Raw genomic sequence first — 15,866 nt, 5'->3', positions numbered from 1 at the left:
ATTTACACCGTGATATCCTTCGATTTTGGCTACGTCATCCGACGAGGATGCGAAAATTGACTGGAATTAGTTCAAGATCGAGGAACTGCTTGGATGAGCTTCGGAGGATTCAGAAAATTCTCGATGACTTGTTAATTATAGCTTTTTGCTTTTAATACTGGGCCGAGGATAATGAAACTTTGACGAATCACTTGTGTAACCTTTTCTTTTTTTTATCTTCTAAACGAAGAGCTCGACTTACCCCTTTCTCAGAGGAGCACCATCAAATTTAACCACCGACTCGATTTCTATGGCAATGGCTTTTATAATCTAATTAAAAGCTTTTCATACTGCCTTATGAAGTATTTGTGAGGTAGTTTTTAATAATTAAATGCGTGGGTAATTAGCTTTCGACATCTCAGAACTCGAAGTACAAGGTTCATTAACTGTCCGTCAGTTTTTAGAACTGTACCGAATATTATATACGGAAAGAAATTCAATTTCCGCGAGTCAAACTTTTCCCGACAAGCGTTCTTGTTAATCGAATTTTAAAGGAAAAAAAGATGAAGTGGAATCGTAGGCTTTCCAGGGAAACTTATGCGCCGGGTTCCTACCCTTCCTTGAGTTCCAAGGCAAATAACGATCTAATGATAAATCTATGGCAGACCTCCACTTGCGTATAAACGTTTGCGCGGGAAAATTTGTATTGATATTCGATAAAATTTCACAATAAATTCTCGAGTGTTTCCAATGTCTATAAATGTCTGTTTCGTGATACTGTTACTTAACAATGTCGCAGATTTCGCAAAGTCAATCATTCAAAAGGCAGTGATAACAGACGACACGGTATAGCTCTCTAAACAAAGGCACTGTTACAAGGTTTACTAAAAAGTGTTGCAATACGAGGTTTCATGTGACGGACACACCTTACAATACCACTAGAGTTACTTAAGTACTCGGAAACACGAACCTGTGTCATAAACACAATCAATTCATAGATAGATACTAATACAAACGATGTAAAATGGATATCTATTATTTGAAACAATAAATGATAATTCAGAACCATTTTTACAAATGTACAAATTTTTCCTAAGCAACGTGCAAGGATCAGAAAATAGCAGAATTTTTTAATTTTTATTCAGAGATTATTTTTATGCAGAGACAAAGAAAGTGCTCCTAGCAGGACCAGGTTTAATTGGGTCGCGAATTTCCACGCTCTCAATTGCCCAGAGTTTTTAAATTATCAATTTACGAACGTTTGTCATAATCTTCTTATATTTACAAAAAACATATATGTACTTTCTTTTATGGAATGGTAACAAAAGGTTGACGTCATAAAAAATTTTTAAGCGCAAACTAGATATCAGGATTATTTACTAATTTTTCATTTCAGTTAATCGGGGTTATATTGTACAGTACCGAGCATGGTAGACATCCCTAGGGAAAATAACGATACCACCCCTTCTCTAAGTTTCCCCGGGTCCCAAGACCTCCCCTTGCCCGAGATTCCCGTCCGACCCCTCGAGTGGTTCCCAGGAGAATGAGGATGTAAATGAGGAAACCTCATATACAGAGCTGTGCCTCCCCACTACTTGCGTACAATCGTTTACGCAAGAAAATCTGAATCGATATTCATACTTCTTTTCCAAAATACTTTTAATATCAATATTGAAAGATAATTTACTCTTCCTTTATAAATCTCAAATACACTTCATAATTTTAAACATAACAACGCAGATGAATTTCCACGTACACTAATACATCTTCGTATGTTATACTTCGTGCAAACAATAGAAAAGAATTAGAAACACGCTTTGGTACCCAGAAATGATCGATCGATGAAAGCCACTTCTTTGTATCGTGATACACCATTATATTGGAACAGTATTATAAGAAAATCGTTGAAATCTACTTTAGAAACGAAGGCTACGAGAATGCCTGATGTTTGGATGCGACAGCTGAAAGTAATTTAATTTCAACATGTTAAAACGAAAAGAGCTCTGGAACAGAAATTAACTATGAAAGAGATGCACAATGCAATTTTTCATTTCAGTTGGAATTAACATAATGTGATTAATTACGAATATTAAAAATGAGAGTTGTTGTTGCTATTTTTCATCGACGAACATTTTGCAAAATGAACGAAGCACGATCGAAAGTTCTAAAGCTACATGAAAATACATACTCGGTACAAGAGTCAATCTCCATTCGCTTTATCCCCCTATCGCGACCCGAACGCATTGAGCTGAACACAATACGACAAAGAGACGAATCAGAGCAACGTTTCCACGCGGTCAAGCCAATTCTCGTCGTTCATTGTCCTGCGGTGAATAAATTTGAAGAAACCATTCACAATATGCACGTGCAGAAAAAGATGAATCGAGCGAGAAACGGGCGGCGGGTTAAGGTTCACAGAAGACTCGGTCACGTTCGGAGAAGCGCGCGATAGGGCGACGAACAACGGCGCAGGTTCCACAATGATCTCCTTCCACGAGGAAATGCTTGTTGAAGTCTGCCCCTCCGTGGACACCCCCCACCCTCTGATTCACGATGTTCATCGCAAAAACCGACCGCATTTCGTCGCGAGTTCTCGGAAAGCGCGTACCTACCGAAACCCGCGTCCGGCGGTGATCGAATTTTCACTCTCGCGTTAAAATCTTCGCGGAAAATTCGAATTTCTTCGATCCGAATGATTCAGATTAATCTTTGGACACTGAAGAACAATAGTTCGAAAGCAAATTAGAATTGAAGCAATTAAATGGGTTATACGAACGAGGAAAGGAATCGACAGTTTGATCGTCACCGTCTCGAAAGGAGAACACGGAACTGAAGAGAATCGCGAAGGAAATCGTGTCTTTAACTAAGGAATCGTGAAATCGACGAACCCTTTGATCTCGTTTTTATCGGAACACTGTCAACGTCGCGTTTGTTGCCGTCCGATTCGAAATATCGGTGTGTTAAATGCACCGTGTCGTGCGGAAGACAAACGAACACATGTTTTTCTCTAGTTTAAGTAAAGCCGGTGTTGTGCTGTGAGTGAGAACGGTGATCAATTGTGATTAGAAACTTTTGGAAGCTTGGTAACCATGTTGCAAGACGAAACTATGCTGAAGCTTCTGAGCTCTATGCAACTGAAACTTTGCTTGGAATTTCAGGGATATTGTCTCTAATAATCGTGGTTTCTTGGAAATGCGTCGAAGCGTTTGCAATATTAAATTCAATAAGGTATTGTTCGAGGGTTGTTAATTGAAGGATCATTAGAGGATAATCAAGTGCCTGCGCGAGGAATTGAGTTGAAATGACTTGTGCTAAGTCGACGTCGAATTCATAGTAATTGAGTTACAAGAACAATAGAGTGCACCCGTGGGCGTGGAGAATCAGATTTCTAAAGAAGTATCAACAAGCTCCTTTGCCGAGCAATCTCTAAGGATTATGGAGGATCCACTCTACGCTTCGGTGAGTTGTATCATCTGTATGATAAATTACGATACAACTCCTCTTATGAGAGGCAAGCTCGATAGCACTCCGTTTAAGATTACGGGGAATCTCTGAGATAGAGTATAAGATACTGAAATTTCTAATTATAAAATTCAAATTTGATCAGCTGTATCAGATTCTTGGTATTCCTTCGATTTTTAGGAAAATTTTTCATTCCTGAATAAAATATATTTTTATTAACACTATTTAAAGGTCTCAAATGGCACCTCTTTATTAAACAATTAAGTTTTATTAAATTTATGAAATAAACTTTTCATGAAAAAAAAAAAGATACTATAAAAGAGAACAGTCAATTTCATGGAAAATTTCGTTGCGACGCGTTGACGATTCCTCAAATTGAAACAAATTTAATCACCGAGTACCTTTGTGACAGGTGTTATTTGGAATAACAAGCGATAGCGCGCGTTTTACGAGCGACAGAAATTTCTATTTCGTGGGAAAAAACCCGGGAGGTGACAGGTTTTTGAAAAATTTCCTTATGGACGTCGAACTAAAATTGCTAGAATACAAAGACAAGTAATGGAACAAAGGTTCTTCTGAAATTTGACAATATGTATACTGCACCGTCCAAACTTTAGCGATAGAGCACGCGATATGGAGGCAAATTAATTTGACAACTCTTTGTGATAAATATATTTTTTTTTTAAATGAAATCATGAATCTCGTACGAAAGGATACAATAAGAATGGTGGAAGCTCTCGTCTTCCCTTGAGCTCAATTCCTGATAACCGGAAACGAAAATAATTTTCGGAACTCCCTCAGGAGGGAGAATGGAGAAAAACTCCATTCGTGTCAGGAATCTAGGATATGTAGATAATTTCATGAAATTGCTCAGCCTCTCAGGAAAGGAAATAGCTTTTCCAGATACGACATTCGAAGATACAAGTTTTTAATTGTAACAGAAACACAATTGTTCGCTTTCATCCCCTCTTACCATTTCCTTCAATGAATCCGAAGAATACGAAACTGATGAAAGGAAATATTCAGTAATGAAAGTACAAGAATGATTAAAGGAGTTTCTTATTTTTAATAAAAATTCTAGTGGATGCACTTCGTCTACAGAAATGATTTTTTTTTTAATATTTTTAGATTTATTATACGATACGTAAATAATTCTAAAATTATTAGAACATTTTGAAAGTATCAACGAAGAGAAAATGAATATTTCGTTTTCACGATTTTATATTGAAAATATATTTCTTTCCCAATATCCTCGCTCGAGTTTGGAAGTTGGAGTGCATCGAAGTTCTGTCGAAACGTGCGAAACTGAAGATTTACTTTGTTTCGAAAGGCCTTCGCGTTGTCTTTCGGGTAAACATTTATAAATCAAGAATACAATGTAGTTCAACAACGCAGGGATTCTCATTTTCAAAACAGCTCGCATTGTACGAAATGTGACCGGCTTTCTGAAGAATTCTATGCGCTCATCGACTCGCTGAAAGCGTAGAATTGAATGACAAGCTTAGAAGGAAAAATAGAATTTCAAATAAACCGAAGTAGAACAGTGATGTTTTGGTAGATCAGAAAAGAAATAAACCATTTTTCCAATTCTGTTGAACGGTTACAAAAACTATTTGAAATTTTCCAATGTAAACCATGTCGAATAGAAAAATATTTTTTTAACACTTTACTGATATTGATATATAATAGTATCAGTTCACTCGATCTTTGATAAAGGTAACTGCAATGCTTGCAAAACGTCAGGAAAATTGGACACTTCAACGCTTCTTATCGCAAATGTCCTTAGAATATTTAGAAAAGAAAAAATATTTAAAATAGAAAGGTAAATATTCCGTTTAACGAAGCTGCTTGCACAGAAATCAGAGTCAATTTTTCCTAGCTCTGTTTGATAATAAAATTAATAAAATTAAAAGTGCTATAATTAATTAGAATAATACAGATCCAAACGGTAGATCAAAATAAATAGTTTGAGTTCTTCCTTTGCCGTTGTTTATTTACCATTTAAATTTGAGAATTTTTATTTAATTTAAATAGTTTAATAAAAATTTTGAAATGTGGATTCAAAGATGTATATACCTATACTTTAAATTATTTTAATTATATTTAGAAAAAGAGATTCTTTCAACCGAGCTGAGTTCGAAGATATTTTATCTAACGGATAATATTGCGCTTACATCAAACATAATGCAAAGGAATGAAAAGCTATCCCATATAAAAAAAATATTATTTATTTCAAAAGCAAATATTTGAAACCGTCAGTTTTCAAATTTCCTTGCTATGAATAATAGGAAATTGTAAGAAAATCTGCTGGTTTCCTGTATTTTAATGTAAAAAAATGTTTCCGATGCACTTCGAATGCAATTTGATTAACTTTTGGGTGCAAATAAATGAAACAAACGTTTCAAAATTTCACGTAGATCTAGTTAGCTGGCAAATTCGTGGATGAAAAAAATTATAATTCCTATAATAAAATTAAACTAATCCTATAGAACAGAAGATTGACAATGAAACGGACACCGCTCCTAATTAGATTCGACTGTCTAACATATTATCCTTTCTTTCCCCTGAAATTCCACGCGATCCTGCCAACACGAGAAGCAATTAGATCAGATCTTAACACGCGAGCTACTATTCAATTAAGGTAACTTATTTGGGCCTACTCCAAAATTACGAGCCCTCGGATAATTTCGCAGGGCAATGTAGTACATTGTAACGCAAACAAACTTGGTTTGCGATATGAAACGGTGCTTTAAGCAGCCACGACGACATACCGCTTGATTACTTTAATATAACGAGGTGTATCGGGGCAATATGATATACTGTAACCTGTATAATCAAGAGCATAAAATACCAATATGTTGAAAGGTCCATTTGCCAAGTCGATTAATTCCATAAAATAAATAATAAAGAAATTGAGAAAATATAGAAAATTAAGTATCGATTATGTACTTTGAAAAAAAATTGTTGAAAACAAATGAGTTCAGTGAATTTAATTACTTTCGACTATGAATACATCGATGCCAATATTCCAATACCGATATATCAATATACAATGGGTGATCAAATTTATTAGAGCCATGGTATGAAAAATGGGTTTTTCGTGTTTGTGTAGAAATAGAGCCAGAATTTTAAGGTTTTTACTTTTAATAAATAATTCTAAAAAATACTTACAAAAATAAAGAAATAAAGAACTTTCACGTTTTTCAACTGTATATCATAACTTTAGAATCATAAAAAAGTAACAAAAATTCTGTTTAACTCGGTTTTGATTTAAGAATGAATAATTTTTATGTAAAATCATCAATTTATGCGAGTGGCTCCAATTTAATCATCCACTGTATACCAAGCGACCAAGTGGTGCAGAAAATCATTTAATTTCAATTTCTTAATTCGCGTATTAAACCGACCCGTCCACGCCTAACGTTACGTCGACCAAATAGCATAATCGTGTTACTATGCACAAAGTGCATATCGTGCATTGGAAGCCGTGGCGGTAACAAGGTATTGTCGAGACGTCTCTCATGACTCTGTTACTATATACAACGAGGCAACAGCTTGGTACAGACCAACCTGATAATTATTCAACTTCTCTTGTTTCTATTTAAGATGATGCTAAAGCCCTATGCATAAATCATGTTTGAATTTTAGAACTGACACGTCCGATCTTCTATTTCACGTTTTTATACCATCGAATCAAGAGAGAGACTTTCTATTCAGAAATTAACCGTTTGATATGCAAAATATTTGCATCAGCATGCAAAGCTCGATACCATTCCAACAGAGAAACATTTTAAAAGTTCTCCTTGTCCCAGATACTTTTTTCCCATTTTAACATTTGAATTTTCATAGATTCGATTAAATTCACGCTTAGTCGGCTTACGATAACCCGAGACCCGAGAAAATGGGACAAAAGTGCACCGAAGGTTTTAACAATCATATAACCATAATAAATTATCAAAATCCTATGAAACTACTCATACTCGACCCTGTTCAAACCCAATTCCATTAACCTTTTTCGCGCCCTTCCTGAAAATGTGAGCTAACAAAGTATTCGAGTGAATAGTTAAGAAACGAATATTTTTTATCAAAAAATCTACCCATTTTACCATTCGAATTTTATGCTAATGAAATTAGCGAAACGGTGAATGATGCTGAAGAAGCGAATCAATTCCTAAAGTTAAAAATTGTATTTTTGAATTTTTCTTGTCAAATACTACCAGGATATGTAGAAATTATCGATAACTTTTATATGCCTCGAAGTAAAATTTAAACAATAACGAGATTAGAATTGTGCCAAAGCATAATCTGCTTTTTTCCCTGACATTATTGAACTTTATCTGCAGAGAAGATGCTCGTCTCTCAAAGGCAACAATACGAAACACCATGAATAAATCATACCCTCCACGTTCTCCAGCTTGAAATTTATTGAGTTCTTTTCCTTTTTACTGAATCATAATGAAACTTTCTTTACTGTGATCGTTTGTTATGAATAAAAGCACTGTCGATGCAATGCCATCGATAATTTTTTAAGTATTAGAACGATATTTCTATGCTGATCTATGATTTTAAATATTAACAGGAATTTTGTATTGTTTATGGTTTGTTACAGATAACCATCGACATGAATGATTCATGGCTGGACGAAAGTGATGATTTCGAAAGTTCCTTATTATTTTCGTTCAACAACACCTACAGGATTCGCCGAAATAATTCAATGTACGATGATTTTGGTACGAGCTATAATAATTACTACTGAATTATTTAAAATTTACTATAATAATTATAGCTGTAAATTAAGCGAATAGTTTGACCGAAAAAATATTTTTAAAAAATACTTCAAAGAAAAACGAATTGCAGAATTTTTTATCTTTTTTTATCAAAAAATGTATCAAAGGATAATCGAACTCTGAAACGATAAAAAAAAGAATCAAACGAAAAGAATTTATTTTTTTTCAATATTCTGTGATCTCCAAAAATCGTGTTCTCTCTTGGGGGAATTGATAAATGGAAAGAAATTTCCAATCGCCCCGAGTCGAGGAATTTTTATCTGTATTTTCATCAAGCATACAGGCACCGATTGATATGCAACGAAAATGAAATTACAGTCGGTATGAATAAAATAAATTACAAAGACACACGATCGAACATAATTACATTTTATACAAAACTGAAGGGACTTGTAATTACACTAGCACTGCCTTAATGTAGTCAAACAAAAGGACGAGTAAAAACTTGAGAACAGTTAAAAGTTCGCCGATAAAAGAAGAAGTTCGGTATTTAATCAGCCGCTAGAAAAGTCAGTTCGAGAATAATTTAAAAAGAAAATAAAGAAAATTATACAGTTGAAGAATTTTTTTATTCTCTTGTTCGAATTTTATTTCTGAAGGCGTAAATCGTAATAATGAATGAGTTGTGAATTGAATTAAATGCAAATAAGACAGCACATTATTTCATCAAAGAAATGAATGAATTACTTGTTTCGTGAGCTTCTTTCTCTTTAGCCAATTAAGTTAATTACACTGCATTCAAAGTAAGCTAAATTTGATCGGATAGACTTACGTTTATTTCATGAAAGATGTAGTCTCATTATATTTCTTGTAAGTAATTCAACGCAGTAGCGGATCAAGGGAAGAACCGTGTTTACCCTCGGTTGAAAACGAACTCAACATCGCATCGGGAACATAATGAATCATTATTAAGGGTTTTACAGGGTTTTTAATTAATAAATCAACAACTAAGCCTTAATGAGCATTTTGATATAGGAAAGAATTATTCAAAATCACCCTAGCCACCACCCTTTTAAAGGATTTTTTTGACTTTGCCTTTTTCTTAGGATCCTTAGAATCGCGATAGATTAACCAGCTGTGAAAATGTTAATTAAATTAATTTTCTTCGGCATGTTACTATTGTAATTAATTAAATTAATTTTCTTCGGCATGTTACTATTGTAATTAATTAAATTAATTTCTCATTTAAAACGATGATTTTTATTCGTTTTCAGCTGGCAGCTACGAAGTGCCAACTATGATTCTCGTTGTTCTAAGCATCTTATACGGAAGTATATCCTTTCTGGCAGTGGTAGGAAATTCTCTGGTCATGTGGATCGTGGCCACATCCAGACGTATGCAGAACGTAACAAACTTTTTCATTGCGAATTTAGCACTGGCTGATATTGTCATAGGTTTGTTCACGATTCCGTTTCAGGTAAGGCATTTTATTTTTTGGTATTCAAATCGAATGCCAATGTACATTAACTACAATATAAAAATTGTGCTCATCTTATTTTCAAGTTCCAAGCAGCCCTACTTCAAAGATGGAATCTCCCATATTTTATGTGCGCCTTTTGCCCTTTCGTACAAGTTCTCTCAGTCAATGTCTCGGTTTTCACACTGACTGCGATCGCAATTGATCGACATCGAGCGATTCTAAAACCCCTTAGGTGAGTTCAATCAAATTTACATACACCACACTGATCATTTTCTCTAATCCTCTTGTGTATTATAATTAACTATCTCATTCGAAATTGATTCATATTCAAACATATACATTCGATAATATACCGTGTAAATAATTAACACAGGAATCGTTATAATTTCAGAAATAAAATTTTTTAAAAACTTTTTATATTACTGTATATTCCTTTTAATTTTCTAGTTTAATTACTGACTTTACTGCTTCTAGAACCTACCTAATAATAATTAAATGTTTGAAACGAGTTTCGTTGAGTCAAAAAATTGCACCAATGATAAATGAAAAATCCTTTTCCTTCAGCACAGAAATGGAAAAATTAATAAAATTTGTAAAGGAATCAAACACCTTTGGATTTTATTTCACTCGAATAAGATACTCTGTTCTATCTTTATCAAATATGAAATTTTTTTTTTCTATGATAGCGCTAAACCAAGCAAATTGACTGCTAAAATTATCATCGCTGGAATTTGGTTCCTTGCCGGAAGTTTGGCCACACCGATGGCCATTGCACGTAGAGTCGTGATGGAACCAGAAGATTATACCGGTAAATTTCATCACCGATCAATATATCCTGTCTCAAAATTCAATTTTCAAAAATTTCCATTCTTCCCACCGGTCTAGATCATTACAAACCTTTCTGCAAAGAGGTGAATCTATCCGATCGATCGATGTTAATTTACTCCGGTTTATTGGTCTTCCTGCAATATTTAACGCCCCTTTCAATCATTTCCTGCGTTTATGCAAGAATGGGGTTGAAATTGTGGGGAAATAAAGCGCCAGGAAATGCTGAAGATTCCCGAGATGCGAATTTATTGAGGAACAAAATGAGGGTAGATAAACATGAAAATTTGTAAATTGAATTTTCAACGTGTTTACTGCTTTTTAATTGATTCATTATGTTTCCAGGTAATTAAAATGTTAATTATAGTCGTGGCTCTGTTTGCGATATGTTGGCTACCTTTACAAACGTACAATGTTTTTCGGTATTTTCATCCAAAGATCAACAAGTAAGTAATCAAAATGGAAATAAAAGAGATAAATATTATAAAAATTAAAATTGCAGCTATGAATACATCCATTACATATGGTTTTTTTGCGACTGGCTGGCCATGTCGAATAGTTGCTATAACCCATTCATCTATGGAATATATAATGTAAGTATATTAATCAATTTTAATCTTCCTTGCAACTGACAAAACACTTTTCCGCATCAGGAAAAGTTCAGAAGAGAATTTCAACAAAGGTGTCCATTTAAATCAAGGAAATGGTTGAACAATCCACCAATGGATAATATCGAAATGGATAAGACGCAAAGTACCCGTACTTCTGTTAGGTATACTTTTCAGAATTTATATAACAAAGTGCAAAAATTTCAACTCTATCAATCCTCCAGCTCACTTATATAAATCAAATAAAGAATTATTTAAATTCATAAATTTAAGAATTTAAATCCTTATTTTAATTATTCAAATTATTGAAATAAAATAACGCTTTATACTCGAAAAAAATGAAATCTGTTCTGAGCCACTTTGAACATTCTGTTCGATTTGTTTAATTTTAAAATGTATATTTGTTAAAACGAACGTATCTGCTATTTTCAATATTCCCTTTATTAAAAATGATTAATAAAAAATTTTATCGAACACATATTGAAACATTTCGTCGAAGAACGAAAGGAATGCAATAAATTCAATTTTGTACACTCTGCAATCTACTCGTATTGCAGGTATGAATGGAAACGAACAATTTCTGGTAGTTACCCCCTTGTTTCATCGTTTTACAAAGGTGTAACAGGAAGAGAATCAACGCAGTCGTTCATTGATGAACATCAAAGGAACGCACGAAATAAAAAAGGTATCGGTTATTCGACAGCGTCGAACAGAAGCGAAGAATTATATGTTTTTTCATCCGGGAAACATAAACACGCTCAAGACCCAGATATAGAAGAATTATGCTTGTAACGTTAGGAATTAAAACCAGTTAATTATTTATTCGAGTAACGTAGGGAAATCTACTCCGCTCGCCGAGTAATCGTAATTCATTTGCATATGTTTTATGCACATCAAGCGACGATACATCTTTCGCACAGCGAAAGAAATTTTTATCCTTTCGGTACCGCACATTTGAATATTGTAATTCATTGCGAATATTAATCTTAATGTCTATGGAATTTTTTAAATAGATAAGAACTGATATAAACCATCCACGATTTTGCTGTATCTGTGCAGTTCTAAAACAGCAGGAAATAGAAAAAGATTCGATGATTCGATGGGTGAATGGACACCGGAAGTGGAAGAATGGCAAGCATAACCGATGTAATTACAGCTAGTTAAAGAATGTTATTTTCTTTCCTAATTTTTTTAATCATTGCTCAAACTACTTAACGATATTTGATCTAATTATGGGAGAAAACAATCGTCTGGAATTTATTATACTGATGGTACCTTTTCAACTGATCTCTTTACATTTAGTAGCTAGATCGGTGATGTTGGATAAATAAGGAACTTTTAATTGAAAAAATGATGTACGAAAATAATTGAGTTAATTAGAGTTACAATTTATCAGATGGAACAATTGATTTTCTTTGTTGAGAAACTTTTACAGATATACTGAGAGTACAGTTATCGAACTGGATTTTGAACGTCCAGTAAATAAGTATGGCTGTGAAACTTTTATTAAAATAATGTCTTTCAATTCGTGTGAATTTTTTGTACATGTTAATTGTTGTATGTTTGAAATGTTTCCTGTGTAAAGAGGCTTTATTTTGAAACAAATGGAACAGATCCTTATGAAATTATAAAAACTAGTTTTAAAATTCTATAATATTGATTTAGAAAATTTTTGTAAATATATTTCTTTTTTATTGACAAATTGTATTTAATTAGTTATAGGTATAGATGAACTATTTCATACAGCACATAGCTCAAGAAATTATCGAAATTCTGTTGTATAATAAGCAAAGTTATACATTTCTGCTACAATATATCACATATATCCATCATTGTACTACTGTTAATCATGTCTATACTATATCTTGAAATTAAAATAACAAACAGGGTAACTGGAATTTCAAATGATTAGAAATACGAAAAAAGGTATAATAGATCATTGTCAAGAAATCACTAATTATTAATATATTAAGAAGAAGAAATATTTCTAGTCAATAAGAAAGTCTTTGTTCAAATATAAAAAAATTATAACAAACTTAATTTTCTGCTAAATGGCAATTATGAAACTGTGCATGAATGTCTTATATGCAATTTTATTCCTTAATATGATCAATTTCTATTAAACAAAGATAGTAAAATATGAATTATTAAAAATTATTGGAAAATTAAATTTTGTATGTTAATAGTTACTTTCTAGTAAAAATTAAAATACAAATACAGTATCAAATACTTTATTATAAACATATACAAAACTACACTATTTACTTAATATAATTATTTCAGTTGATTAAAATAATATAATACTAGTTGTAAAGATCATCAAAGATGATTTGATAAGTGAATATAAAAAATAAAGCTTTCTCATTTTGATTATTAGCTATGATTAGTCCAATTAGTTTTTGTACTAATCAAAATTCATGTTATTACGTCGTTCTATGTCTTTAATTTCTAACATATCTGTCTTAAGACGTAGTTTCATAATCTCCCGCCAAATATCCATTCTGTGTTGTTCATTGTCAATTCCAAGCCTCAATAAAATATTTTCATTTATTCTTAGCAACACTCTTCCTGTGATATCATGCTTAAATAAACATCAGTAATATTGATCATGTGTTATAATGTCAGAAGTACAACAGTGCAACTGAAGCACAGTACCGTTAATCCTCATTTAATAAAATACTTACATATAAAAACTTTTCATGGTATAATTGATAATAATCACTACAATGTCTCCTTAACCATTTTTGTACATCTAATACATTCCACAAATAAACTGGACGAGGTCGTGTAGTTTTATTCTACAATTTTGTATGTTCTTTGTTAATATAATATTAACCTACTACAGTTACTGTCTTAACATACCTTTGGTTTATTAGTAGAATTTACTACTTCCTCTACCATTATGTTTATAGTTTAAAATACAAAAAAGTTTTAAACTCTTTAAAATCATTAAATGTACAGGTTACAATTATTGTAACATTGTGAATTTGATAATTTGTATAAAATATTGAAACTTTTATCTTTGAAATACAATAAGTATGTCATAAAAATTCAATGTACAAAAATGGAATAAAGATAATTCAAGATATATGTACTTTTTTCTATAAAATTAATATCTTTTTCCTACATGGCATTTGATCAAAATGGCGCCATTTTATTACCACACAGTGCATGTATCACAGAATGGAATAGTATTACTAAAATTTGAAAACTGCACAGAATTAATAAAAAAAATTGATGCTTTCAATAATTTTATGATTGTTCCTAATTCTGCAGAGAGCAATTACTTCTCAATATTCATTGTTAATAAATAATTTTGTCCAATAAGTAAATTCACGATCCAATCATTACCCACTATGACAACGAAATTTAATTTACGATTTCTAGTCTTGAATACCTTATTTTAATTCGAATATGCATTATAAATTACGTATGTGCGTATATTTAATGTATATAATACGTATAATACCAAGAAAATTGTAATGTAAGAAATACTTCAAATCTTCTGTTTGAAGGATATGCCGCTCTTATACCAAACGCAAATATGGCGTAATATTAATATCTTACCTTGAAATAACAGCCGTTATTAGTAGATTTCTACGGTAGGTTTGAAGATCTTCTATTTTGAGGCCTAATCACTATCACACACAGGAAATTAATAAAGATTACACCCGCGCGAAAGACGCACTTCGAGCAGAATTTGAAACTCGACTAGTTCGTAAAGAAGCCGGAAGTAGACTGATTTGACTCACCAACTTCACATGTTACCCGTCAATCGCTGTTTCCGCTCCTTCTTCTGTGGCTAACGGAACAAAATGGTAACTATTTCTTATTTATCATTTAGAAATTTCTGTAATTTTATTATATTGTGCATAGTACAATCCTATGATTGACGTATTTGTTGAATAAATAATACTAATCTTATTCTTAAATGATGCATTCGATATAAACAATGACATGTTTGTGAAACATTGAGCTATTAGACGAATACGAACCATGTGGTTGACACAATCTGCAATCATATAATATTTGTATTTGTAATAATAATAAATAAATTCTGGAAATAGAATACATAAAATGTCTGAAATTTAAAATGTGAGCATTGTGTTTTAAATGTTGCTAGAATAATATACTTAACCTCAATGTATAAAACCGGTAGTACTAGTATAACATGTTATGAGTTTTTGATAACTTGGTACTGTCCAGATGAGTGATGATCTGTAATTTAATGCCATTGTTAATCGTTAATTTCTTCTTTTATATTTTAGACTTGCAAACGCAGGAACGGTGGACGCGCTAAACACGGCCGTGGTCATGTAAACCCTGTTCGCTGTACCAATTGTGCCCGATGTGTACCAAAGGATAAAGCAATTAAGAAGTTTGTTATCCGAAACATTGTAGAAGCAGCTGCTGTCAGAGATATAACAGAAGCTAGCTTTTATTCTGCATACCAGCTTCCAAAATTGTATGCCAAGCTACACTACTGCGTATCTTGTGCTATCCACTCTAAAGTAGTTCGTAACAGATCTAAAGCAAACCGTCGTATCAGAACTCCGCCAGTCCGTAATTTCCCCAGGGTAATTATCTGAAACATATAAAGTTACATTCAATGTTAATATTATTTCACATTTTTTATTTTACTGCTTGTGTTTGTTTAGGATCTGCGCCAGGGACAACAAAACAGAAAATAATGTATTATATAAATTTTAAAGGAAAATAAATAATAAAATTGATATCAGATGATATTTATTTATATTATACACTTCATAAGTTACAAGATAAATT

At 32.6% G+C, this 15,866-nt stretch overlaps 3 protein-coding genes across 4 annotated transcripts; 2 read left to right on the top strand and 1 right to left on the bottom strand.

Annotated features, from left to right (window-relative positions):
• Nucleotides 1–2,577: 2,577 nt before the first annotated feature.
• Nucleotides 2,578–13,029, top strand: LOC117607353 (RYamide receptor). Of its 2 annotated transcripts, none has more exons than XM_034330957.2 (10): nucleotides 2,578–3,438; nucleotides 8,051–8,157; nucleotides 9,443–9,645; nucleotides 9,732–9,880; nucleotides 10,335–10,456; nucleotides 10,534–10,742; nucleotides 10,819–10,919; nucleotides 10,976–11,066; nucleotides 11,127–11,245; nucleotides 11,639–13,029. In XM_034330957.2, the coding sequence occupies exons 2-10, from the start codon at nucleotides 8,067–8,069 to the stop codon at nucleotides 11,871–11,873; spliced, it is 1,320 nt and encodes a 439-aa protein (XP_034186848.2). In that variant the 5' UTR covers nucleotides 2,578–3,438; nucleotides 8,051–8,066; the 3' UTR covers nucleotides 11,874–13,029. The 2 variants fall into 2 exon arrangements, with proteins under 2 accessions (XP_034186848.2, XP_034186847.1); XM_034330956.2 differs by having other exon boundaries at nucleotides 8,051–8,171.
• A 336-nt stretch (nucleotides 13,030–13,365) lies between these two features.
• ave (sterile alpha motif domain-containing protein aveugle) lies at nucleotides 13,366–14,223 on the bottom strand. The gene is made up of 3 exons (XM_034330451.2): nucleotides 13,944–14,223; nucleotides 13,766–13,879; nucleotides 13,366–13,662 (listed from the first exon to the last, which is right to left on the bottom strand). Exons 1-3 carry the CDS (start codon nucleotides 13,980–13,982, stop codon nucleotides 13,486–13,488), a joined length of 330 nt encoding a protein of 109 aa, XP_034186342.1. The 5' UTR covers nucleotides 13,983–14,223; the 3' UTR covers nucleotides 13,366–13,485.
• A 531-nt stretch (nucleotides 14,224–14,754) lies between these two features.
• RpS26 (ribosomal protein S26) lies at nucleotides 14,755–15,841 on the top strand. The gene is made up of 3 exons (XM_034330512.2): nucleotides 14,755–14,899; nucleotides 15,350–15,658; nucleotides 15,740–15,841. The coding sequence occupies exons 1-3, from the start codon at nucleotides 14,897–14,899 to the stop codon at nucleotides 15,770–15,772; spliced, it is 345 nt and encodes a 114-aa protein (XP_034186403.1). The 5' UTR covers nucleotides 14,755–14,896; the 3' UTR covers nucleotides 15,773–15,841.
• The last annotated feature ends 25 nt before the right edge of the window (nucleotides 15,842–15,866 follow it).

This window comes from Osmia lignaria, chromosome 14, assembly GCF_051020975.1.
Source record: "Osmia lignaria lignaria isolate PbOS001 chromosome 14, iyOsmLign1, whole genome shotgun sequence".
Taxonomy (NCBI): Eukaryota; Metazoa; Arthropoda; class Insecta; order Hymenoptera; family Megachilidae; genus Osmia; species Osmia lignaria.
Note: the sequence above shows the minus strand (reverse complement) of the source record. Positions and strands in the feature narration are given on the sequence as shown.